Source organism: Varanus komodoensis, unplaced genomic scaffold, assembly GCF_004798865.1.
Source record: "Varanus komodoensis strain SLA01 unplaced genomic scaffold, ASM479886v1 scaffold63, whole genome shotgun sequence".
NCBI classification, from domain to species: Eukaryota; Metazoa; Chordata; class Lepidosauria; order Squamata; family Varanidae; genus Varanus; species Varanus komodoensis.
The window spans coordinates 621,948-647,923 of NW_025336259.1; the positions used below are offsets into that span (position 1 = coordinate 621,948).

Here is a 25,976-nt window from a genome sequence, read left to right on the forward strand (position 1 = left end):
CCCCCGCACCTTGCGCCCGCCCGGCCAGGGGCAGCGGCCGTGTGGGACGTGGGTGCGCCGAGGGCCACAGCGGGGGTGCCCAGGTGCAGGCTGTGGGGCAGGGCGTGTGACCGGGCGTCCCCGTGCCGCCCTCCCCTGGGCCCGGCCCGGCTTCTCCGATGCAAGAGCGGCGCTCTCCGGCCCACAGCCGGCCGAAGCTCCTTGGGGCCGGACAGTCGCGCCCCCTTCCTCCCCGAAATCGGCAGCACGGAGGGGCGGCAGCCACAGTTTGCTTTCAGGATTGCTTTATTTATCAACGTACAGAAACGAGCCCCTGGGGCTTCCGAAGCACCCCCTTCCCATGGTCCCGAAACACATTATAAAAATAAGGAGCCCCAGCCCTGCACCAGCCCGTTCCCGAGGCCACACCATATAAACGGTCCCGAATAAATAGCGCAAGGCGGCAGGGGCGGGAAGGGGCTGCGCGCCGGGTGCCCCTCCTCCCCCCGCTTTGCATAAATAACACAACATCCGATGAAGAAAATAACTAATCGCAATGACAGGCGACGACGACAAAAGCAGCCGAGTTGGCCGACCAGCAGGGCTGAGAAGAGCGAGATCACGGACGCCTCCCGCTGTAAACACCTGGCCAGATGCAGCCGGAGCTGCCCCCCGTCCACACTTCAAGCTCCCCCAAATTCAGGGCGAGCAGGGGAGTTTCGGCCCCGGGTGAAGCGCTCCAATCCAGCGGTCGCCCTGTTTAGCAAATGCCCTTTCCCGCACCAAGGGTCCTATGTTCCTTCTCCCAAGAGGTCCAGGGGCTCACTGGGTCTCTCTGACCTGCTAGCTATCCGGTGCCCCCTTCCAATTCCGAAGCATAAGAGGCATACGGAGTTCAAGAGCGTGTCTCGTTCGGAGTGGGGGCACATGCACCCCTCATTCCTAGCCCACTCCCTGTGAAACCAAGCAGGACAAGACACCACAGTATGGAAAACTCCATTCATGAGGTCTGGCAGCATGCCAGTCACTCTCAGGATAGGTTCAACTTGTACACAGCAGCCAATTTTGTTTCTGCTAATTGCGCTACTTTCATATTGACTTTTGTGTAATTTGTATTTAATTTAGATTTGTAAAGTTGTTGTTGTTGTTTTTTTTTTTAGTGAAAAGGGAGACACATCAAGTCATGTTCTATTCTTTACTTTTGAAGACCAAGTGTCTAGTCCTCAGGGTTCTGATGATGACCATGAGGTGTGTGTGCATGTGTGGAATGTGAACACATTCAAATTCAAATGTGAATGTTACAGGTCCCATGAAACTTTGTACCACCCTTTGTAACAGAATAAATTAAGGAAAATTAGAGAAATCATGTCAATCGGATTGACTTGTTCAGCTTATCCAGGTCACGAATTCCTCAGTGCAGTTTTCACACATGTACATATTTTATGTACTTTCTTGTTAGCTACCTGCCTTCCTGTCCCACTTGAGAGCTTCTTGGAGGCCCCTGAAGAGGGATCTGAATTTTTTTTTTATAATACAAAATAGAATAATAAAAAGAAAAAAGAGAGAGAAAAACAAAAGACAAGGTACTTGCAGGGGGGCGAGATCCTGAACTCATCCGGGTTAACCTTATTCTGCTTTTTGGTTATTTCCAGAGCAATAAACATGATATTGCTGCTCACATGTCAAATAGAGATGCAAAGATACCTCTTGGAAGGCAATTAATTACCTTCCTGAACGAGGTAAGGAGCGGAGCAGCATTGGGCTGCTGCTGTCCAAGTCGCCATTCCCCCGGAAGTTCACGAGGGGCCTGGAGTTGGTGGGGAGCTCAGAAAAACCATTTTCCTGGGTGAATTCACAAGATCTTGGCCCTTTCCTGGACAAGACCCAAGAATCCCCCTGCCCAGAGCTGATGGGTAGCAACGAATACCTCCCCTGTGGATCGAGGCCGTCTCCTGGGGGGCAGAAGAGCAGGACCCCCCCCCCCCCCGGGACACACTGAAGTTTCCAAAGGTGCACAAACAGTTTGCCAGCAAGAGAGACTCTACGCTGGGCGTTCCAGAGTGAGAGAGACTCGCTGCATTCACATTTAACGCTAAGCCATGATCTGCTGCCTCATTTCTGGTCTGTTTCTCCCCCGCCCGTTTGGCCAACCTTCGGAGCGGTTTCCTTTCACGGCCGCTCCTGTGGGATACCTCTGCTTGGACAGCAGTGCCGCAAGTCAGGGGTTAGCCAAATCCTGGGGGAAAATGTCACGACAAGCCACGTTTTAAACAAGCCAGGATTCATGAGCCACGAAAGCAAACCAGATTTGAACAAACCACACGGGGCCTTAGCGGTAGGTGTGGCCCGGGCTATCCTGGGACAAATGCCACATGTGGCTCATGGGCAGAGCGGAGGCCGCCAAGGGGACACGATTCACCCAGAGGCGCTGAGGGTGAGTCCTGCTCACACGGTGCACGGGCGCTTCTGTGCCGCAGGAAGCGCCGGTTTTCTTCCCAGGTGGACGAAAGAGCTCGCCGAGGGAGGGAGGTGCACCAGGGGAGCTGCAGCTACGGGGCGAGGCGGGAGGGAAAGAGCGAAGAGTTCCACCGTCCCGCCCCCTCCAGGGACAAAATATTGCTGCTGGCATGTAACACCTTCCCGAGTAAAGTGCGTCACTGAGGGGAGGATCCCAAAATCCTATGTACCAGATTACCTTCCGTCCCCTTCGGAAAAGGCTCCCCCCAGCCCACCCCCAGCCGACTGGCCCCGTGGAGAAGGGAATGTCTGCAGAGAAGCGCTCCGTCTTCCTTCTCCTGGCGCTCCAGAGCGGGTTCCACGCCACGTACGAAAAGTGCATTCAGTGGCCCTCCGGCCTGGCCAAGAAAGGGCTCCCCCCGCCCCCCCGAGTCCGTTCTCGTGAAGGAAAGAGTCGTAATGCCGAGTGTGTCCTCTGGCGCTACCCATGGGGACCAGCCCCACAGCGCCCCAGTGCGCTGGTGATTCCCCAGGGGGGCAAAAAAGCGAGGGCCGACCTCCGCCTTCCGTGGTGCCCCTCCGTGGCTCCTCCCGGGCAGGCTCTTGGTCCAGACCCCTCCAAATGATCCACTGTTCCCTCCCGGCTGCCACGCACGCAGTCAGATGATCACCTGCAAGCAAGAGTGGCGACGTTACGACGCAGCCGCTGCGGCAAAGATGGCCGGAGGCTTGCGGTGCAGATGCCGCCAAGGTAACCGGCTCCAAGCGTCCCTATATTTAGCAAGTACGGGGCACGGGGTGGATGCCGCCCTGGGATGCACAGCCGGAAGCGTGGCTTCGGGAGAGGGACTGCTGCCACCCCTTATGACTCTGGCGCGCCCACAGCTGGAGCACTGTGCTCAGTTCTGGGCTCCACATAACAAGAGGGATAGAGCGAGGCTGCAATCGGGCGATTTTGAAAAAGCCCTCCGGGAGTAGCGTTTTCTGCACAGCTCATCATTTCTGCCTGTTCTAAACACATTCCAGCCAACAAAATCATACCAGGACCCCTCGTTTTTGGAACCCTAACCCTACCCTGCTGCACACCCCTAATTGTAATATAGGGCTAAACAAGCCACTACGATGGTGGCTGCTTTGCAGGGGAAGCCGCACGAGGCGAGACTGAGGGAGCTGGGTCTCTTCAGCCTGGAGAAGAGGAGATTCAGAGGGGACCTGTTGGCGACATACAGGTATGTGAGGGGGTGTCACATGGAGGTGGGGAGAGACCTGTTCTCCCCTGTAATGGAGGGCAGGATTCGCTCTCTCCCCCACCACCTTTATCTAGACCAATTCCTTTAAACAGGTGGCTTAAACCAAGAGGGCCAAATGTCCAAAGCAAGTCCAAATGTTAACGTCAACGCCAGGCTTTGACTAATTTTCTTCTTAGCTGGAGGAAAATAGTTCACGGGGGACCAGAGACTCTCTTGCAAGAGCCGTACCGAAATGGCCATTCCTACGGGCAATGCTCAGGTTGCCCCCGGAGGCAAGAGTGCCTGCGTCGTTTCGGACTGCCACGCCTCCCCGAGACCCCTGCTCCTACGGGGCTTCTACTGAGACCCCTTTGCCTGGAATGGCTCCTCAGGAGCCTCGGCACTGATCCGTGGCCGCCGCTCCCTCCCCAGGACACGTCTGACGGGGAGCTGCAGGCTCCACTCGACCTGCTCACCCTTTGCTGGCCTTCTGCTGTCGTGAGCCACTTCGGCTTCACTCCGCTGCTGACGAGCGGCTTTTGCTCGGGGACGAGGCAGGCGTAGGGTGGCTCGGCCGGCTCGGCCCCCACGCTCTCGGATACGGTCCTCACTTCCGAGGGACTGGGCTTCTGCTCGGGGATGCGGGCGACGCGGAACCTGGCCAAGGACACAAGCATCAAGCGGCGATTTCTAGAGATCGGACCAGGCGCCGAGCAGCGGAGAGGAACCTAAAGCCACTGCGGCTGCCCGGCGGAAGCAGAGCCGAAGAGGCAACCTGCGGAGCGGTTTGCTCTGGATGACATGTGGACCAGGTGTGTAGGAGCCGCGGGAGTCGGCTGGACTGGTAGGCACCGCTGCTCCAGGGCTTCTCTCCTGACCACTGTGGCCTGGGACCCGTGCCGCTCAGGAGCTCTCTCCACAGGACTAAATCCAGCCCTTCGAGACATGGAAGCAGCCCCTGGGGTTCCCTGAAGGCCTTGTTGCTCTCTCCCCGACGCCGATCGGTACACAGTTTTCCCAGCTTTTGTGCAATTCCCAGTCCTCCTGTTGCCAATTGCAGCACCGCAAAACACCCCAAAAGTAGTTGGCCAGAGGAAGTCCCCAAAAGTAGTTGGCCAGAGGACGGCCACATAGCAAAAACACCACAGTTATGCTGTCCCAGAAGGGAGGGTGGATAAGAACAAACTGAACTTTGTGTAACCCACAGCTAACACGCCAGCCTGACCTCGAATACAGCAATCAAAAGGGCAGTGGAAACGGGTTGCAGCCGCCATGGAAGCTGCACATGCGCAGGGAGAAAGAGCACGGCAAGCCCGTGTGAATCTCGAGCAGATGAGAAATAGACGTGGGAACTGTCTGGTCCTTGGCAGAAGAAAGGACTTTCTCCAGACGGGAGGGGTGCGTACATTGATGCATCGATGCATTAGAAGTGTGCTAGGTGACCAGATTGGTTGCCTAGGGCATAAAATGCCTGTACCGGGTGCAGCTTTCGAGACACTGCTTTGGGCTGAATGTCCCCTTTTGTCTCCCTTTATTCTATAGTGCACTAGAGTAAAGCTGGCTTTGGCCCCAAGTCTCGTCTCAGGCTCCTTTTGACTTGGGTCTGGGGTCCACCTGGGGTCCCCCTAAGCTGTTGACCAGCTGAGTTCGGGAACACTCCGAAAGGGCTGGAATGTCTCTCTGAAGGCTCTGCTGCGGGCAGGAAGGCCTTCAAGCTACAATATGCTGGAATTGCTGGTACTTGTCTTGCCCATCACTGGAATGGTTTCCCCCCGCCCCCAAGAGTTCCTGAAAAGCAGAATCCGGCCCTTGGGCTGAAAGAGGTTTGGGATTCTTCCTATAAGAGGAGCTTTCCCATCCTGGACTCCTCCAGGTGGGTTGGACTACAACTCCCATGATCCCCATGGCCACGCTGGCTGAGAATCATGGGAGTTGCAATCCTGAGCACTTTTGTCTGAAAAGGCTTTAATTTGAGCCTGGCAGAAATGGCAGCCTGACCTTTGTTTCCCTTCTCCCCATCCGCTTTCCCATTTTTCTTGCCCATTTTTCACAGCCTTGAGGACTAGAAAGTTGACTGTTCTGGAAAGTGGCATTCAGCCCTCGGTGCAACTGCTCAGTTTGCGTGGCGTGGCCACAAAGCTTCCGAGAGTGCGTGGCACGGATTACCTGCCCACAGAGAGAATGGTGATCTCGCCCGGCCGGCCGGCCTTGTTCCCCGCCTTTGTGAGCTTTGAGCCGGCGGCACTGCCGGGGGCGGTGGGGGCCGTTTCCGTGGAGGGGGCCACTTCCGGCCACTTCTTCTGGCTGCATCGGGTGCAGGTGGGGCCGGAGCGCGTGGCCAGGCCCTGGACTGTGTGCAGGTGGTGCTGGTGCCGGCAGATGTGGGGAAACTGAGGCAGGAGGTGCAACCTGAGGGAGGAAGGTGAGGGAGACTGTTGTGAGGAAGGGCAGGAGATCGCCTGAGGCGCACCCCATGGGCTTGCTGCCCCCGAGCATCATGTCTGCACCCGTAAGGCGGGGCAGATCCTGCAGCATGAGGCTTTCGGGCTTTTTGCGGGGGCCCGGCCCCCGTGCCTGGACTTGCTGCACTGAAGACTGGGAATCGAAGGCGTCCGTCGGTCGTCGCCCTGCAGCTTTCTTCAGCCCCGTGCCTGAAGCTGGCTGAGGATGATGGGAGTTAAACTCCAGGCATTTGGAGAGCACTCCCTTTGCGAGGGCTGATTTAGGAGTGCCGGCCGACGGCCTCAGAGGGCAGGCCATCTTTTGGGGCCGCTGGGCGCATCCGGCCATTGGGGGGCTGTTCTGGGCACCGTCCAAAATGGGCCAGTGTACCAGGCGTGGCTGGCCACGAGGGACCACCAGCCCGGCCAAAGGACTCGCTGCAAGGCAGAGGCGGGCCCTGAGCCCCAACACACTAAGCACCCGCTTTGACCCCAGTGCCGGCATTTTGATCGCCAAAAATGAAAGCCCAGGCGTGGGCCGAGGATGGTGCCCGAAGGCACACGGCTGCCTGAGCGTCTCGTACTGCCTAACCCCCGCTTAGGAAGCCACAGGCTTGAGCTCCAGTCAGCCATGAGGTTCTCGGCCTAGCCTACCTTGCAGGGTTGTTGTGAGGACGAAAGGCTTGTGCGTGGGAGAGCCACGCTTCCCCTCCTATAGTGCTGCCTAATTTTAAAGGCCACCGGGCAAGCCTCGCCTCCAACACCCCGAGGGGGGCTCCCAGAAGCAGAAGCCGCTGAAAACCAAAGGGCGTGCTACCGGAAGAGAAGAAAGGCTTGTGCATGTGCAGAGTGCAGGGGGAAAGAGAGCTCCTAGGGTCTTACTTGTTCACGGGCTTGTAGGTCAACTGCAGATTCTGCTTGCTGTGGTAATCCTTCAGCATCTCCTCCAAGACTGCCGCGTTCTCTGTAGGCGGCAAAGGTGGGCCATTAGCCAAGGAAGCCGCAGACCACCGTGCCCCTGGAGACACCCTGGCGGGCTCCCCTCCAAGCGACAAGGCTGTGCCCAGGCCGTGCGACCCCAGTGGCAAGTCTGGGGCACACCCGGTTGCGGCCCCATAGCAAAAGCGTGGCAACGGGCCAGTCTGGTTTTTTGATTTATTTCACTTCTGTGCCACCCAATGGCCTAAGCTTTCTGGTTGGCATGCAAGGATTCACAACATTTAGTAAAAATGTAAATACCATGAAAACATCCTAAAATTTCCCTAGAGATGTAAAGCCACATATTAAACGTCTAAAAATGAACAAGACGGGTCCGTATGACCAGGCCTGTGCAAACAGCGGTTTTCCACCTACGTGCTGTTTAGTGGGGTTAAATGGCTTGGCATTTCAGCCTGGTGCTGAAAAGAGAGCAGAGCTGTGCCAGGCGGGCTTCTCGGGGTGAGCGTTCCATAATTGGGGGCTAGCACAGAGAAGGCCCCGTGCGCGTGTCTGTGTGTGTTGGGGGTGGGGTGGGGGGTGACTTCTGCAGCTTGAATCATGGAAATGGCACAGAGGGGCAGGATGAAAGCCTCTCCCCATATCACTCCCCATCTGGTCTTTTTTTTTTTAAGATGAGTGACCATTAGGGCTCCAAATACTGAATCCATGTAAGGATTTCATGAGGACTGTCAGCGCACAAGAGCTGTTGGTTGTCATCTTAGGAATGCAAAAGGATGGGGGTTAGGACAACGTTTAGTTTATTATTTAAGGTTTAAGTCTATTTATTATTTACTGGTGCCAACTCAAATTACAGTAGTTCCACTGAAAAAAATGGGGGAAATCCATTGTTCCTGCTGGGAAATAAAGGGCTGGTCTCTAATAAAAAGCCTACAATACACTTCCTTTATGAGATTCAGGGAGGGAAAATTTGATAGAATGGAATAATGAATATGCTCGATAGACTATTTTGTTATTGAAGCAGGAATATGAACTGGCAAGGATAGATTTATACAAACAAGGCAATTAAAAATCATTGGATATTACAGCTTTCTTTGGTTTTGGGTTGAATTCTGAAGTTTTTCTGCTTAATTGTAACAGGATCTGACTCTGGATTAATATTAAATTGCATTATTCTAAGTATGTATACAGTAAAATTAGCAACAGTGTGAGGCTCTGTCATGTGCAAATGAGACAAAACAGCATCCTTATTGGGTTTCACTCCAGGAACCAGGCCCAGTCCAGAGCAAGGGCTACCCGGTCCATGAGCGCCTCTTTTGGCCTGAGAATCTGGGGCGGCCGTTCCCTGACGTTGCTTCTCTGCTTGTTGGCAGCTGGACGTGCGTGTCTATTGGGGGAGCTTATCTGATTTTCCCATTCAAAAATAGTTTACGGCAGAATCCACTTTTCAGAACTAAGTATCTGGAAATGATTTGAGGAAACCTGCTTGAAGATTGAGGGACCCTGCTGGCTTACGCGGACGGATGCAGTGCTTTTATTCCCAGAAAAGTCTTGCAGATCTCTGGATGGGGGCCCCAATCCCCCAGATGGTCCAGCTGTTTTTGGCAGAAAAGGGGGTGTGTGTGCAGGGGAGCTATAAAACCTTCCTTTGAAATCCATGGGGCGCAAATGGGGCGCAAATGCTCAACTCTGGCTAGATGTTGGCGGGTCCCAGGAAGTGCCGAAGGCCAGGACACGCAGTTCCTGTTGCAGGGCTTACCCTTCTTCTCCGTGATCAGGCGCACGAGGACCCCGATGGTGTCTTCGTTGGCATCCTCTATTCTGAACGCAGGACTGCTTCCTGTGGACGGAGGCGGGGGGAGAGGCGGCATGAGGGGAGTCCCTTGCAAAGCCCCTGCTTGCTATGAAGGTGGTCCCAGTTCACCTCTGACTCCCCCGCCCCCCGTCCCCAAAGGGCAGAATGCTGCTGCTTGCATCACCTTCATTTCGGGAGTATTTAGGGGTCCTCTTGGCTCTGCTCATTCCCCAAGACTGGGCTGAGCATGAGAGGAGGCCCCGGCCCAGGTCAGATCAGCCCTAGCTGGGGGCAGCTGCGGGGTGTAGCTTTGTATGCAGAAGGCCACTGGCTCAACTCCCAGCTTCTCCAGGCCGGGCTGCAAAAGGCACTGCTGCCCATCAGAGCAGGCAGTACTGCTCTAAATGGACCAAGCGTTAGACAGCTCCCTCCTGAGCCTCCCTCCACGGCCAAGCCAGCGGTTGGTCCTGGGACCAGGGTGCCAGGTATGCGTCTGACCACTGAACCAGATGCATCCCCAAACGGAAAAACGTGCACGCGCACCGGGGTTCAGCGCCTGGGGGCTGCACAGTGGGGACCCCGCTCGCTTCCCCACCTCTCCCGCGTTATGCCTTTGGCTGAGTGTGGCAGCCGCTTCTCCTGCCACGGAAAGCCCTTCCGCGTGGCACGTGGCGTGAAGCAGAAGACCCAGTGCTGTTTGCAGGGATGTTGCCTGACCTGCTTCCCACACATTCAGTCAGGCACCCACGCAACAAGGGCCCAGCGGAGGGCGACAAAAATGACCCAGGGCTTGGAAGCGCTGCCCTGCGGGGAGAGACTGGGGGAACTGGGCCTGTTCAGCCTTGAGAAGAGGAGGCTGAGGGGGGACATGAGATCCCTCTGTAAGTCCCTCAGAGGCTGTCACAGAGAAGAAGGTCAGGAGCTCTTCCTGCTGATGCCAGAGTGCAGGACACGGAATAAGCAGTTCAAGGTGTGACAACCCAGATTCAGGCTGGGCATCAGGAGAAGCTTCCTCACTGTCAGAGCAAGACGGCAGTGGGACCAGCTGCCTGGAGAGGTGGGGGCTCTCCCACACTGGGAGCATTCAGAAAGCAACTGAACAGCCTTCTGAGTGGGATGGTGTGACTTGGTGTCCTGCAGGGGCAGGGGGTGGACTAGATGGCCTTCATGGCCCCTTCCAGCTCTACAATCCTGTGATTCTATGACCCCGCACTGAAGTCCATCATCCTATTGCTGATGGGCGGCTGGAGCAAGAGGAGGGGCGGTGTGCCTGCAGTCCCCGAGCGAGTTCACGGCAAATTCTGTACTGGAACCACGGGTGGGCCTCACAGCCCCACCGGGGCCGGCCGGCTCAGCTCAGCACTCCCCACCCATGGAGAAATGCCTCTGCCAAAGTCACATTCTGGGTGCGACCGTCTCACCGGCTCCGTGAACAGGCGGGAGAGGGGCAGCCAACGCAGAAAGCTGCAGCATCTTTTCTGATGAATCTTTCCTGTAAGACGATACGGTGGAGGGGGAGGGAGAAGCGAGGGGGTGGGATGCAGCCAGCAACTGGTGTACTACCCCCGCTTCTTCCCCCCAGCCCCAGCTGCTACTGGGTGGGGGGGCAGCCAGTGTGACTTGTCCCCATCCCTCATGAAGCGGCTCAGCCTTTGGAATCCCACCTCCGAGGTCACCGGAGCTCAGGGTGGGCACTCCAAAGAATCCAGCGGCTTCCCGGCCTGCGTTTGAGGTCACGGAATGGCACCCTTTTGGAATGCATTGGCTGCTTCATTTTCTGCAGAGGGCTCAGTGTGATAATGAACAAGGAATGCATTTTCCAAGAATATGTAAGTAATTATTTAAATAGCTCATATTTTCAACTGGGGGAAAGTTACTTGAATATCACTTAGCAGGGACAGAAGGACTATAGTTTGATCACTATTCAAATAACATGCAAAGAACCATTTCAGGAATGTTTCCCCCACTAGCTGATAGATGAGAATTAGAAACATAGAAACAGAGAGAGTCAGCAGGGGCCTCCTGGGCCATCTAGTCTGACCCCCGGCTCCTGCTGGCTCTGCTCACGACATGCCCACCATGTGCACGTCCAGCCTGTCCTTGAACACCCGCACCGATGGGGCCTCAACCACCTCCCATGGAAGCCCATTGCACACCCTCGGGGTCCTGACTGTCAGGAAGTGCCTCCTGGCATCCACCCTAAATGTTGGTTCCCTGAGCTTGGCTCCGTTGGAGCGCGTCCTGCCCTCTGCAGGGGAGAACAGGTCTCTACCCACCTCCGTGTGACACCCCCTCACATACCTGTATGTTGCCAACAGGTCCCCTCTGAGTCTCCTCTTCTCCAGGCTGAAGAGACCCAGTTCCCTCAGTCTCGCCTCATACGGCATCCCCTGCAAACCGGCCACCAACCTTGTGGCCCTTCGCTGCTCTGACTCCAACCTGGCTACATCCTTCCCGTAATGAGGGGCCCAAAACCGAGCACAATACTCCAGTTGCGGGCGCACCAGAGTCGTGTAGAGTGGCAGCAACACCTCTCTCAATCTAGAAGCCACACTTCCGGCTGTGCAACCACGGGTGGCGTTTGCCCTCTTGGCCGCTGCACCACACGGCTGGCTCATGTTCAGCCTGCAGTCAACCAGCACCCCGAGGTCCCTTTCACAAGTGCTGCTCTCCAGCCACGCGTCCCCTAACCTCCACTTGTGCTGCCCATCCCGTCGAAATCCTTGACTCACCTGTGAATTCCCGTTCTCCTTGTGCACTCATAGGAGAAAGGCATTCAGCTGCGGCGTTTGAGCTGCTTTTCTTAGGAGCACGCGCATGGCAGTGCAGCCTCAGGGCATGACGCAAAGCATGCTTTGGCAGAAAAAAGCCCGCTGGACGGTGTGTGTCCTGGCACGCACAGGATGGCGCTGTGGCGGCTTCCGCTTTTGCACGCCTGGGCACCTTAAACGCACCCTTCCCCCTCTGGGCCCCCTCTCTGCTCACCGCTGCGCTCCCCTTTGGCCGCCTCCTCATCGGCATCCTTCTGGGCCGTGCAGTGGTACCCCTTCTTCATGAGCAGGTTGCAGAAGAGTATCCCCAGCAGGCCCATCACGCAGAAGACCGGCACGATGGCCAGGACGGCGTACTGCGTGGCCTTCTCCTCGGGCTTCCCGTCGTGCGTGCCGTTGGCCGCCATCTTGCTGTCTCGCCTCTGCAAGGCCTCGGCGTTGCGGGCCAGGCGAGCCGGCCACCTTCTTGGTCCTGAACGGGTTAGAGGGAGAGATGAAGGCGGTGCCCCGTCACGGCCCGAACATCAACAGAAAAGGCACAGGAGGAACCCGCCAGAGGGTACTGGTGCTCCTTCCACTGGGCGATGCCCCGGTGGCAGAGGGCAGCATCGCTCCTGGGTTTGGAAGGTCACAGGAGGGTCCCCGCTGGCCGGAAATTTCTTTAAAGACCACCCGGTGCTCTGCCGGAGCTGAACAGGGGTGGGTGGGTGGATGGCACTGCATAAAATAGGTGAGATCGAAATACTCCGGGGGCAGATTCAGGATGCCCAAAGGCCAACAGCGCACAGGGTGTTGCCAGAAGGAGCTGCAGCGTGGGAAAGCACTGCCAGGGAGCCGACGGCACTTCCCGTGCGCAGGCCACGCGGGGAGTTTTCAAGCAGCCTGAGGACCCGATTCATTCGGGAGTGGCGCTTGGGGGCTGCACCCCAGTGGCTGAGGGGCTAAACACCCAGTGGATGGAAGCTTCAAGCTCTCACTCCCAGTGATGAAGTCTTAGGGAAAAATCCGCTATTGGGCACAACATTTCTATGCCACTCAAACTCCAAAGAAGGGAGAGTAGCACACATGGGTTCTCCAAACTCATTTTCACAACAACCCTGCAGGGAAGGTCCTGCTGAGACCTAGTCACTTGCTTAGTGCTGTCCAATGAGTTTCCTTCCTGTTCTTACCAAACACTTTCCAGTTCTAAGGACATTGCCACTGTTCTTACTACTGCATTGCCCTTTTAACCATGAGGAACCCAAGGTGGCTTTCCATTTTATCCTCACAACAACAGCCCTGTGAGGCAGGCTGGGCCGAGAGACAGCGACTGCCCCAGAGTCACCCAGTTGGCTCCATGGCTGAGGAGCGACTAGAACCCGGGCCTCTGGGGGCCCAGTCCAACTCTCCAACCACCGCACCACAGGGGCTCTCCTGTATCCCTAAAGAACCCGAGGCTCAGCACCAGCTATTCCGCGGCTTCCAGGATGTCTCTCCGGCTCACTGCCCTGCCGGTGGACGGTTTGCACTTTCTCCTCTTTCTTTAAGCCCCCTTCACTTTGGAATTTGGTCCCCTTTTGGGGCACAGAAGTAGCTTTGTCCTCTTTGCTGCAGCCAGCAAACCTCAATGGACTCTTCTTTAGAAAAGCATAGGAAGGTTTTATGAGGTCTTGTTGCTTAAAGTTCCTCCCCCATCAAATCTACCACTTGTTCTGTTTTAGTGCACCCACACCCACTCTATCTAGTTAAACGCCTTTTGGGCATTCGGAAGCAGGGAGGGCATGCAGATTCCAATTAACAGATGTCTCAATGACATATCCTGTTCGTTGGCGCCACCCTTTTATAAATCACATTTAATCCAGAGATTTATTCTATAATTCCCTTGGTGTTTACTGAAATGCTCTTCTAAAACCCAGTCTTATCGTCGGAGCTGACAAGTTGTCACGTCTGTTGCTATGATTTAGCCCCAGATGACAAACGTGTGGAATTAACTTTGTGATTGCGTCCCTTATGCATTAACAAAACAAAATATGCCAGCGCTGCACAGCAACACAACAGAACAAAAAACAAACAACTAAAGTAGGAAAAAAACACCGCACATGTGTTGAACTTCTTAAAAGTACAGGGCAAGTTGAGTTTTCCGTGCAAAAGGCTCCCCGGTTGAGTCCTGGGCACTTCCAGGGACTCCCTCCTGCCATCCCAGTGAGCGGCTGCCAGTTTGTGCTGACGGACTGGATGGGATGGAAGACGGCTGGGCTAACACAATGACAGCATCCCGTGTGCCTGCGACTGTCACAGGCTGTCATGGCAACCAGAAAAGAGCAAAGCGTGCTGTGGAAACGGAAGCCAGATCACGGACCCGGTGGGTCAATGGAGCCGAGAGGGAAAACGGCCACCGATCAGGCCTGAGAATGGCTAGTAGCGATATTATTCGGATGTTCTGCAAGAAGCGAGAGGCTGGAGGGCAGCCAGTCCGACGAAAAGGGTTCGCACGGAAATGACTCAGAGCAGTGAGGACGAGGAAGGCCAAGGAGACAAGGAGCCGAGGAACAGGAAGAGCAGGGCAGAAAGGGGATCTGAGGGAAGACCCCACATAGGTGTGGGGAAACGAGCAGCCGGGTGCTTTCAGCAATGGGAGGGGAAGAGGGTCCCTGGCAGGGAGGAGGACGTCCGGAAAACGGGCTGAAGGGACTGAGACTAAAGGACCGGGGTCTGAAAAGCTGCTCCGGAATGGCCTCTGAGAGAGCATAAAGGTGATTAAGGTGCGGTGAAAAAGGCAAACGCCATGCCAGGCATCGTTGGGAACAGACCTGAAAGTGGCACTGCCAAGATCGTCTTCCCAATTTACAAATCTTTGCCGCAACCCCACCTACAATATCACGTTCAGTTCTGGTCATCTCACCTGAACAAGGACAAGTCTGAGTTGGAAAAAGTGCGGAGACGGGGAACCGAGACATAAGCCTCTTAGTGTTTGTTGTGAGGATAAAGTGGGATATACATCTAATAAATAAATAAATAAAATAAAGGAAGAGGAAGGGGCTGGAGAAATCCCCCTTTGATGAGCAGCTATGACAACGCAGACAGTTCAGCTTAGAAAAAAGGCAAGGCAGGGGAAACATGAGAGAGGTGTTTGAAACAATGGAGAAAGTGGAAAGGGTGAGTTTTTCTTCCTTTCCCATAATAATCCATCCTGAGTATATTTCATGAAGCTGAAATAAAGCACAGGCAGGAGGAAATACTTTGTCACACAATGTATTAGTGGAACGGTGGAATCTGCCCCCACGGAAGGTGGGGGTGGCCGCCAATCTGGGTGGCTTTGAAAGGGAACTGGGCCGATTCATGGGGGAGAGGCTCTCCGTGGCCACTAGCCCTGCTGGCCATGGGCTCCCTCCTTCACCAGAGGTGGCCTGCCGGCATGCACCTGTTGCTGGGGAGCTGGGCAGGGGGAGGTCCTGCACCCCTCCCGCTGGAGGGGCCCTGTGGGCGCTGGGTGCGTGGAGGGCTGGGCTGGAAGCAGCTTGGGCCTGCTCCAGCGGTGCTCGAAAGCACATTCCTCGTCTCGGCCTCACCCAGAAATCACAAGATTGCACAGCTGCTGACAGGCACCGAAACGACCCGAGGGCAGCACCTGGCACCGCGCAGGAGAAGAAGCGTGATTCAGGCCGCCCGGCTCTTGCGTGTGGTGGCAGGCGGCCTGCTTGGAATCCACCTTCCTGGGCCATCAAGTTCAACACACAACCATCTTGTTAAGAAATACAGACACAGCGGCCAAGACAGGACCCGGGACAGAGCAAGCCAAGCTTGTCCCGGAACCCCAGGCTGGTTCCTGCGTGGCTTGCCCAGGCTGGCAGCCACAGAGGAGTTGGGCTTCAACCGGGCTCCTTCCCAGACCGCACGGCTCATGGCCACACGGGCCAGAAATGAAGCGAGCCGTGAGCCATCCTGGGTTTTGCCCCAGCAAAGCTGCTGCTGGAGCAGGAGAGAGGTGGGAGGCACTGGAGAGCGTCCCGGCGTCTGTCTGATTGCAAATCCATCAGTCGTGTTGTGGTTGCTGCGAAATGTGAAGTTTTGTCTTTGAACAGCCCAAAACAAAAAGAGCTGAAGTGTCAGGAGGGAGGGAAATTACGAAGGCACCTCAATTTTCCTGGATAGTGTGTAGTTTTGAAGCGCTCAGCGGAACTGGGGAGGGTGGGACTTTTTGGAAGGCATTCATTCACGGGGCTGCCATAAGTAGTTGGAGATGGCTTGCAACACCCCGTGCGTGAGAGAGAGAGAGAGAGAGAGAGAGAGAGAGAGAGAGAGAGAGAGAGAGAGAGAGAGAGAGATTTACTGTTGATGGTTTCGTTTTTCTGAATTTTGTAATCTGCCTTGGTTTGTTCCAGAAAGGTAGCAGATGTGGTTTTTTTAAGGGCAAAAGAACACGCCCAGCTATCGGTAATTATTGGCCTTTTTTCTCTGCCTAAACTTGAGCCAAACTTTCTTCCAGTCACTGCGTGCATTTCAATTCTTCAGGAGGGGGAAAAAGCATTCAGGAAGCGGGAAACCTTGAAACAATCAGTGCTTGGGGGAAGGAAGGAGGGAGCCGCGAGGGGCTGGGGGGCGGGGGGGGGCTGGGATCCCAGGCAAGCCGATCTGGCATTCCGCTCTCCGGTGTTGGAGTAGGGACAAGAGGCCGGCAACGGTGTGTCGCCATCAAACGTATGCCGAGCGACCCAGCTCGCCCACGTCCAAATGCCAGAGCGCGCTGACTTAGCAACAGAGCGCTGCAGAGCAGCTGCGGGGACGGGACGGCACGGCACGGCAGCCGGCAACGGCTCGGGGACCCGCTTCTGTGCTCGCCGCGAGCCTCGAGCACTTCCTTCTCACCTCGCCCGTTACAAGGCGTTGCGCTCAGTGGCAGGGCAATTAGAAAAACTCAGCCAGTTAACGAAGCGGCATACCCAGACTCGAGCTCAGAGAAACTTTCAATTTGGCCATTCAGCCTTCACGATACACCTTGGGTCTCTGAGACAGGACAAGCGGATGGAAACCAAATCAGGAAGCGCAGCGGCGTGAGGAGTGGACGGGCGTGGGGAATAAAGCATAAGGACTCTGGGTATGGAGAGCACGGAGCCTCCCTGAAGGATAACCCTGGATGGGGTGTCTTATCAACCACCATCCTCATCCTGGTGCCCTCTGGGTGGGGAGCTGCAGAGCGCCTGGTGGGGAGCGGCTTCAAGAGACCCAGGATGGCTCTCTGCTTCCTGCGCAGTCCGGTTCTAACCTCAACGGGTCTGGAATGCGCTGCTCTTCTGCTCTCGGGACAAAACCTACTGAGCGACTCCATTTCCAGCCCGTCCTCCTTCCCTGCCGACCTCGCAGGGGCTTGGGTGGTCTCCCACTGAGGCTTCGGCAAGACGGCTGCCTCCCTCCTTGAGGGACGGCAGCGTGTCGCTCAGTCAGGAGGGAAATAAAAGCATCGTTTCTGCTCTCACCTGGGCACCCTGGCGTGGATGATGGGCAAGGCAGGCATGTGGCTCTCGGGTCGGTCTCTCCTTCGGGGCTGTAATACCTGCAATGGGAAGGAACATGGGTTGGGTAAGTGCCTGGGCTGGAGTCACTCCGGATCCCACCAAGACTAGCCCCCCACCCCTTTCCTTAATCCTGGCCCTGCCCTCCCCTCCCTCGGCTTGCCCCGCACTGCAGCCCCTCCCATCCCGTCTTGAAGTCCTGTGCACAGATTACACCGAGCCGCACTGCATGCCGTGCAAACCCAAACTCATTCTGCCTTGTGTGAATGGTCACACGCACACCCGGGAGGGGAACCCAAGTGCTTTCCAAACTTGAGGAGTCCCCAGCACCCCCTGGACTGTGGTTCCAAAAGAGGTGGGGCAGATCCAGCAGCTGGATGGCCCGGCGGGAATTTCAGGCGCGCAAGATGCTGCCTGGTTCTAGACGTTAGCCCATGACAGGGCATTAGGGTCACCAGCACGGACCGCCTTTTCCTCCAAGACCGATCTAGTCCCTTTTTCAGGCAAACCTAGGGCTTCCTAGGTGACGCGGATAAAAGCACTTCATCATCTTCCTACCTCAACAAGGAACCAGCGTTGGGGGTTATTTTTGACCCCAGATGAAAGTTCCTCGAGCACAAAAAATGCTGCCTATGAAAAACCTTTGTTCTGACTGAACCTTTCCCCTAGGAAGTTCCAATCAGCATAAAGATGGCTCTGAGCTCCCAATCATTACAGTTAATTTCAGGTTTGATCCTTCCTGAGGCTTTGAATAAACAAGATCTGCTTAACAGCACTTGGCCTGGTGAACTTTTTTCTCCGCATAACCATAAGCTGACCAAGTAACTTTCAAAAATCATGGCAAAGGTTTCCCTCAGTGGATTTTAATTTGGTCTGCTGGAGGTTTTTCCTAACAATTGTATCTTTCAAATAGACCAAGATGATCTGACATTTGTTCCTTTGTTTGGGGCCTGTTCTTTGAGGTATAAATGTACCCCACACAGCTATTCCTATGGAGATTCTGGGCTCCTTCCATTTTGGTTTATTAAAAAACAAAACAAAACACGCAAAAATGGACCGAACTGTAAAAGGCTAACATGTCCGGATCTTCTAGATGAGGCATTTTGTGAGAACTTCCTGGAAGGACCAGGCAGCGGGACTACATATGTGTAAGTTACAGTACAGAAAGTGGGGGAGGTCAGTCGCCCCATAACTCTGTTCGCTGCTGCTGTGCCGCATTTTGGTGTGGGGGGGGGGGTTCAAGAAGCCCACTTAGAATACAGGGCTGACAGCTAAGCAGGCAGGGAGACTTTCGCACGGCACCCCGGCCAAAACCAGCACGTGGAAGAAAAGCAAAAGCCAGAGTGGGGAATACAGATTCGTCCGGCTTCCTCCGCCCTGCAGGCAGCTGCCCTGGCAGAGCCGGTATGAGTAAGGCCGCATCCAGTCTCTCCTCCCTCTGGCCCACAGCATCCGGGTGCCGCTGAGTTCAGCCAAGAGCGGCTCTGACTCACTGCAGCTCTCCCGCTCCTTCCCCACCAACTTCCTGCGCAGATGCCGGGATCCCGGCTCTGCCCACTGCCTGGAAGTTGCATTGTTTGCCGAATGGCGCTTTTTGGCTTTACGGCTTTGTTGCAAGGGGCTGCCCTCCTAGCAGATCTTCATGGGTACCCTCTGATCATTAACACATCAGGGCTGTCGAAGCATTGCCTGGGACACATGTCAGTGCTCAAAGCCAACTAAAACGACATAATCTTGTTGGCTACACAGTGAGGAATGCAATAGGTCTGGTTTAAAATCCCTGAAATATATTTATTTACAATGAAATCACAGTGCTAACAGAGCCCTTGGGCCATCGGAGGCATCTCTCCGCCCACCCTGATTTAGCTTCAGTGATGCTGGAATGTGAAGAGGCTTTGGAGCACTTTCTGCATCCCATCTGGCAACCTCTGGATCCTCCAGGATGCTTGGATCCTGACCCAGCCACCAACAAGTCAACCTGTTCTCCACCCTGGTGCCCTCTGGGGGGCTGGGAGATGCTGGGAATTGTGATTCAGCCCCTCCAGAGGGCACCAGGTGGGCGATAGCTGACCAATTCTGAGTCAAGTCCTGCCTTGCAGCATATTTCAAGATCCCAGTCCAGAGAAATGTTTTCAAACCGGGTTCTTCAGAAACTTATGAAATGTTCCTCAGCACGGCATGTTTCACCCTGCTGAATTTGGCAACTGCAAAATTTTTGGCACTGTGGAGCAAGAAAAGGGTCCAGTTCACAAGTGCAGGCTAAATGAACCCTTTGAGCACCACGAGTGTTTCGCCACCGAATTTCAAGGGCAAACCACCAGTTCTTGACAGCCACGACTGCGGGGGCAGCCCGAGCGGCCCATTCCGACCTGGGGCAACACAACATCTGGACAGGGGTTATATAAAGAATGCTGTTCTCCCTGTCCTGCCCCAGAAGCCTTTGCATTCCTTGGCAGAGGAACCGTAGGTGCCGCCGTAAGCAGCCTCCACATTCCTGGAGTGCAGAAGTCGGAAAAGCCCGCCAGGCCTGCCCGTAAGGTGAGCCCTGGCAGAGCAAGGAGGCTGAGGAGGCATGGATCTTGGGGGACATTCTGATCTTGGGGGACACTCCTCGGAACTCTCAGCAGGGACCCCGGCCAAACCGCCTCAAGGAAAACTAAGGAGGGAGCACTGGGCCTCTCCGCCATCTTATCCCAGGCTGCTGCCCGAGGCAAACCTAACAAGAGCCACTGGGGATCCCACCAAGGCCTGTGCCGTCCGTTAGCCTGTTCCCCGAGTGGACACTCAGCTGGCCTGGGAAACCGACAGGCTGGACGTGAGTGAGGTCATGGCCCCCTTCAGCTTTCGTTCCCCAGCGACGGGGACATGCAGGCACGCGGCCTCTGATACGGGGGGCCGACTGGGGCCCTTGGGAGTGGAGGTAGCCTAGGGCCGGCAGGACTAGCAGCCCCTGCCAGGCTTCCCCCCAGGGAATCTGTCCGGCCCCTTCTGCAGCCAGCCTTCCAAGATGGCGGCCATCACCCCATCCCAGCTAAGCTGCGTCTCAGAGGAAACGCGGGGAGCCTGCCGGGATCCACATCTGGGCGAGGGGCTGCCCCAGGCCTCGCCCGCGTACAGGCCGGCGAGTCCCGCGTGAGCCTCGGCACGGGCCGGAGGGGCGCTCCCGGAGCACGGGCTTTGCTGCGGGTTCTGTTTCCCCTGCAAGAGAGCAGACGGTGAGGCAGCGGCCAGCGTTACCCAGGCATGCAGTGCCCACACACGGCGTCCGCCGTGGCTGTCCCGGGGCTGGCAGGGACCCTCTTCTTGCCCTCACAGCGGGTGTGCGACGAACAGCGCTCCAGTCCGAAGCTAGGCGAGAAGGAGCCTGCCGAGCAAGGCTTGCAAGTCATCCCCCGTCCTTCCCCAAAGCCACATTTCTATGGGGCGGAAATCAAACAAAAGCAGAGTGAGATGCTGCGGCGCGTCGGGGGGGCCGCGGTGCTCCTCAGCGCTCGCCAACCCCTCCTCCCGCCGTTTTCAGCACCCGACATGCAAGAAACAGCAGCTGCCAGGCTCTCCCCAGCCACCCCCTCGCCTTCTGGCAGAACTGCTGTGGTGCCACGGGATCCTAGCAAACACTCCAACTTCTGAGAGGGCAGGTCATTTACTCAAGGCGACACTGCAGGCTTGCAGACCACATGGGTGGAAACAAAATTCCTTGCTAAGATTCTGGTTGCCCTTGCATGGTTATCTAGTTACATGGCTTAGAAAAAAAAGCTGCAGAAAGTTCTTTTAATAGGGAAAATCAGGGCAAATTTTGGAAGGGAAAGCTGACAAAATCAGACAGAAAAAGGGTCCCTTACGTTTCTCCCTTTTTTTGCTCAGTTAAGCAATTTAAGTCCTGTTTTGCTTCAAAAAATGTGGGCACCCATTTCCGTGGCCGCGTGGATTGGGAGTGGCAGCTCTCTGCATTACTGAGTTCAATATTCTGTGCTGAAGGCAATCCAGGTCTGGTGCTGAGCCACGTGGTCAAGTGCAATGAATGAATTGCACAATTCTTTCTGAACTTTGGAAAGCTGGGAGGAAGTGGTGAAGGAGCTGCATTTTGCAATGAATCCTCATGCCTGCCGTTGGGAAATCTCACTTAGCGGATCTCCCAGCTTTGAAAGCTTTACCAACATGCTTCCCAGAGTATCTTCAAACCCATGGGAGCCAGAAATACAATTCTGAGGCCCATTCTCCAAAAATAAATAAAATTCTGCTATTTAATAAAATGCTGCCTCCATTATCAGTCCACTGGGCCATGCATTAATACAAAGACTGGCAAAGAGAAAGACCCTACAGCCACAGGCGTTGTCTGAGGGGCTATGGGATTCTTCGGATTCCCAGATCTGAGGTGGGAGGCAGCGCTCTGCTCTCGGAGCTGGGAATCGGAGTTCTGCTCCCTCCGTGGGCCCTCTGCAGCCAGCTTGGAAGGAACGGCAGGGACTGCTCTCCGAAGCCAGGAAAGCGACCTTGGGGAGGGGGGGCAGAGGATTTGCTCTGCTTCCCTCCCCTTCTGAAAGGTGTGGCTAGATGGCATGAAAATGCAGAGCGGATGAAGCAAAAGGCATCTCTGCCAGCGCCCTCCTGCGACGACCACGAGCCCCATACGCCAGGGCTTGGGCGCAGCTCCTAGGCGTGTGCCCTGAGGTATTCACATGAACAAGGGCCTGGGTATGCAGGCAGGATTCAACAGGAGCCGGGATATAGCCGAGCATGGAGCCTGTCACACTGCAGGGGGAAGGGAATTCCAAAGGCAGCAGGAGCCACAACCGAAAAGGCCCTGTTGCCATCGGATGGCAGTGCGAAGGCCAACCAGGAGTCTCTGATCTGGAGGACTCCATAACCAGGCAGGTAAATGGGGGGAAGGTGCTCCCTCAGGTAGCCGGCCTCGAGCTGCTCAGGGCCTTATAGGTCAAGACCACCACCCTGATCTTGGCCCACTAACACGTCAGGCGGCTGATTTCTCTGAGAAATGGACTCTCTCTGCAGCAGGCTGCATGCTCAGCACCCTAAGCCCCGAATTCTACAGCAGCTGGAGTTTCTGGAGCGGCCTCTAGGGAACCGCCACGGAGAGCCCAGGGCAGCAATTCGGCCTGCTGCCAGGCAGGGAGACCCCTCCCCAGGGCAGAGACCTGCATAGCTGCAGGGGGAGATCCCAAGGCCGCCCACCTACCTGGTCCGGCTCCTCTCCTGGCGGGCAGCCCCGGCAGCGGAGACAGAGCCCTTCAGCGCCGCGGTATTCCTCTGCCCCGCAGACCTGCGCCTGTGCCTGCTGTGCGCAGAAGGCCTGAAAGCACAGATGGGAGAAAAGCACGTTCTCTTCAGGGGCAGGAAGCAGCCCCGCAATCCGAACCCGCAGCGACCTCGTGGTTGGTCTTGAAGCAGTGGGGCTCCCCTTGCCCGGCCCCGGAGCCACCGCCCCGAGGGCAGGGAGAAAGCCCGAAGGAGCGCCGTCTCCCCTCTGCGCCCTCCCGCCCCTTGAGATGTGGGTCAGAGGCCCTCCTTGAAAGAGATCAGGAGGGCGACCACCCGGAGGAGGGCCTTCTCCGCGGTGGCACCCCGACTGTGGAACACGCTCCCCAGAGAGGTCCGCCTGACGCCAACGCTTCTTTCCTTTCGGCGTCAGACGAAAACCTTTTTATTCTCCCAATATTTTAATGGTTAACCTGTTTTAATTGGTGCTTTTATATTTACATTGGATACTGTGCAGCTGCTACGTATATTTCTATGTCTATGCTATTTCATTAATTTGCTGTAAACCATCTAAGGGACAGCATGGAAAAGTTTTAAATAAATAAAGCAGGCCGTGCCGAGTCAAGGCAGCCAGGCCACTCGAGCAACAAGCCACTTCCTCCGCTTTTTGGAAAGAGACGGGCTCTTCGCTGCCCATTTGAGACCAAGCCATCCCCAGATTCTTCACAGTACAAAGAGCCGCATGGGGTGGCTGAGGAATTTCTTTCCCCGCAGCCATCGCAAGCACTGCAGCTTCGCTCAAGGGGAGCGGGAGACATGGGGAGGGGGACAGCTACTAAAAGGGGGCCACGTGTGTGATGCTGGGAAGGGTCGCCCACTGCTGCGACCGTGCTCCCCCCCCCCCAGCTTCCATGCGTCCCACATCCCGCGTTTGGCCCCGCAAAGAGGTGCTTGAGCTGAAGCCAGGTTCTCTGTGAGTCTTGCACCGTTTCAGTTGCTCCAAGCGGACTCCGTGCGGCTATTTATTTTATTTATTTATATTGCGATTTCTATCCTGCCTTTTTCCTACAAAGGGCTCGAGGCAGCTTACATCATTCTCCTCCTTCATCTTATCCCCACAACAACAACCCTGTGAGGTAGGTTGGGCTGAGAGTCTGTGACTGGCCCAAAGTCACCCAGCTGGCTCCATGGCCGAGCGGGGACTCGAACCCGGATCATTTGAGTCCCAGTCCCGTGCTCTTAACCACTACGCCACACCGGCTATGCGGCTTTTGGAAGCTTTCGTTTCCACGTCGGATGAAACACACAGGCTGCTGTGCCGTCGCCCAGACCTGGACAAACTGCGGTTAAACGTATCCACGCTTAATGGGAATCAACCCAGGTCAAACCACAGTCTATGCAGGCGAACGGCTTCAGCGAATCGCCGTGGCGAGAGAGCAGGGGAGCGTCCGAGCCGAGGGCTCATCCTTGCCGTGCAAAGCTTCCTCGCCGAACTGCTGACTTTCTCAAGTTCCTGAACGGCGCCCTGGCCCTGCAGCCTCTCCGGCAAGAGGCAGCCTGCCGCGGGCTGGAGATTATAGGGCGGCCGCGAGGGATAATGACCACCCCGTCCCCGACAGCACAAGCGGCGGCCCACGCTATAGTTAGACCCGCGTCGCCACCCGCCATTTCTGCAAGGTTTGCTTCCCTTGGAATTTACCCCTCCCTGGTGGAGTTCTGGGCTGTGCTTGTCCTCAGTCGGGAGTTTATTTTGGGAACGAGGGTGAAAGGGAAGCCAGCCTGCCCGGCCTAAGGGATGCTTCAATGAATTGCTGGTGCCGGTGGCATTGAGCTTCAGAGAGGCATCTGCCGGGTGGCTCGGATCGCCCAAGGTAACCACCACGGCCGTAATTCCCAGCCTGCCTGCCGAGGAACATCAGTGAGCCGCAAGAGCGTAGTGAGAGCTTGAGAAATCTGAACAGTCGGGAACCCCACTGCAGAAGCGTTATTCTTAGACTTTTAAAAAATCGACACTTTAACAATTAATTGGTTTTATCCTTGTTTTTATTACTATTTTTAGATGCAGTGTGCAGTGCATTGCTGCTGTTATGGTTTTTGTTCCTTAGTTTTTCGTTCCTTGTAAGCTGTCCAGAGACTTTATAAGTAATGGACAGCACAGAACTTTAAACTTTAAATAACTTTAAATAAATAAATAAATATCAAAATAAAATAAAATAAGAAAATAGCAGCTTCTGGGGCTAACAATAAGGTGTGTGTCCGATTTTAACTTGGACCGGGGGGGACTCAGCTTCTGGATTGCATTTAGGTATTATAGGTATTTAGGTGGGGGTGAGCTCCCCTGTGCAAAATACTCACAGGGGTCTCCCCAGAAGTTAAGAGAAGGTGGGCCTACCAGAGCACAGGCCTAGACATTGCTTCCTGGGTCCGGGTTCAATACTTGGGTGAAAGTGCTGAATGAGTTCGGGGGCAGAAGCTGCAGGTGAGGGGACCCCACGCTGAAGCTCCTGCACCTCAGTGTGGATTTGCTACCTGACAGGTTCACGAGAACCTCCTGTGGTCCCTGTTTGAAGGCAAAACCCGCTGCACAGATTCCCATTTCTGTGTTGCTAAGATGCAGGTGTGGAAAGGAGCGGACGGACGTGGGCCTCGGTCAAACCCTTCGCTTCCCCCGGGCTAAGCCAGCCACTTGCAGAGGAGGGCTGTGTGTTCTTACCTTGCACTGGAGTAACGACAGTTTTACTGCTCTGCAATTCTGATGCAAGCTCACGGCCCACCCTTGCAGGGAATTCCTCGTTCAGGGAGCCCATAAAGAGGGCAGGCCTTGCAGCTCAGAAACACAAGCACTGCATCCCTTACTTTTCTATTCCATCCCCTTCAAAGGCCACAGAGCCTATTAGCTGGGGTCCTGGTTGATCCTTACAACAACCCTGCGAGGCTGGCTCTACCGAGAGTGAGGTTTCGAACCCAAGCCTTCCAGGGCATCTCGGGGTGGAAGACATCCACACGGAGGAACTGCCTGAGTTAGAGTGATTTCTGCACTGCAGCCCACCAGTTTAATGCCTGGAGAAATATAACCGTCTGTAAAGATGACCACAGGGCAGGCCAAAAGCTCGCTTTGCAGGGACAGGTGTGGATCAGCCGATCGAAGGCCATCCAGGACAGCCAGCGTGGCGTGGTGGGACTCGGGGGGGCGGGGCTCTGGTCCCCACTGGGCCCCACCATGAAGCCCACTGGGTGTTTTTGGGCCAGTCACTGCCTCTCGGCCAAACCTGCCTCGCAGGGTCGTTGTCAAGAGAAAATGGAGAGAACATGGGAAGCTATCCCTGCAAGAGGGTGGGCTACGAGAGCAACGCAACAACAAGCTGAACCACCTTAACCACGGTTCTCTCTCTCCATCTGCCACCAAGGCTCCCCTCTGCCCTCGCCCCATCATTCATCAAAGCCTCATTGCCCCTTCTTCTGGGGCGTCAAAAGGGCCATCAAAGTTTTTGTGGGCTTATGAGCGCAGGACTGGAAGCTGTGGGTGAGCGAGCTGCAGGGACAAAGCAGCCGGGGAAGTCTGAGCGCCCAGCGGAGCAGCGCACGCAACTGTGTCACGCAAGAGAAATGGCACTTACTGCAAAGAGACTGATGACCAGGCAGAAATGCAGGTTCTTCTGCAT

The 25,976-nt window shown here is 55.7% G+C and overlaps 1 protein-coding gene across 1 annotated transcript; it reads right to left on the reverse strand.

The window, feature by feature from the left end:
* Positions 1 to 2,308: 2,308 nt before the first annotated feature.
* RELT (RELT TNF receptor) lies at positions 2,309 to 25,976 on the reverse strand. The gene is made up of 11 exons (XM_044450175.1): positions 25,928 to 25,976; positions 22,295 to 22,407; positions 20,335 to 20,513; positions 17,062 to 17,138; positions 11,823 to 12,080; positions 8,802 to 8,882; positions 6,989 to 7,070; positions 5,832 to 6,074; positions 4,142 to 4,322; positions 3,108 to 3,142; positions 2,309 to 2,528 (listed from the first exon to the last, which is right to left on the reverse strand). The coding sequence occupies exons 1-11, from the start codon at positions 25,974 to 25,976 to the stop codon at positions 2,309 to 2,311; spliced, it is 1,518 nt and encodes a 505-aa protein (XP_044306110.1).

Bases quoted from the DNA above. Each gene is read 5' to 3' on its own strand.
- RELT (XM_044450175.1), bottom strand. From the start codon at position 25,976: ATGCAGAAGAACCTGCATTTCTGCCTGGTCATCAGTCTCTTTGCAGTA. The intron at 20,514-22,294 runs GTAGGTGGGCGG...TCCGCCCCATAG, and splicing joins CAGGAGAGGAGCCGGACCAG to AAATGTGGCTTTGGGGAAGG. The intron at 4,323-5,831 runs GTAATCCGTGCC...GTCCTTGGCCAG, and splicing joins ACCATTCTCTCTGTGGGCAG to GTTCCGCGTCGCCCGCATCC.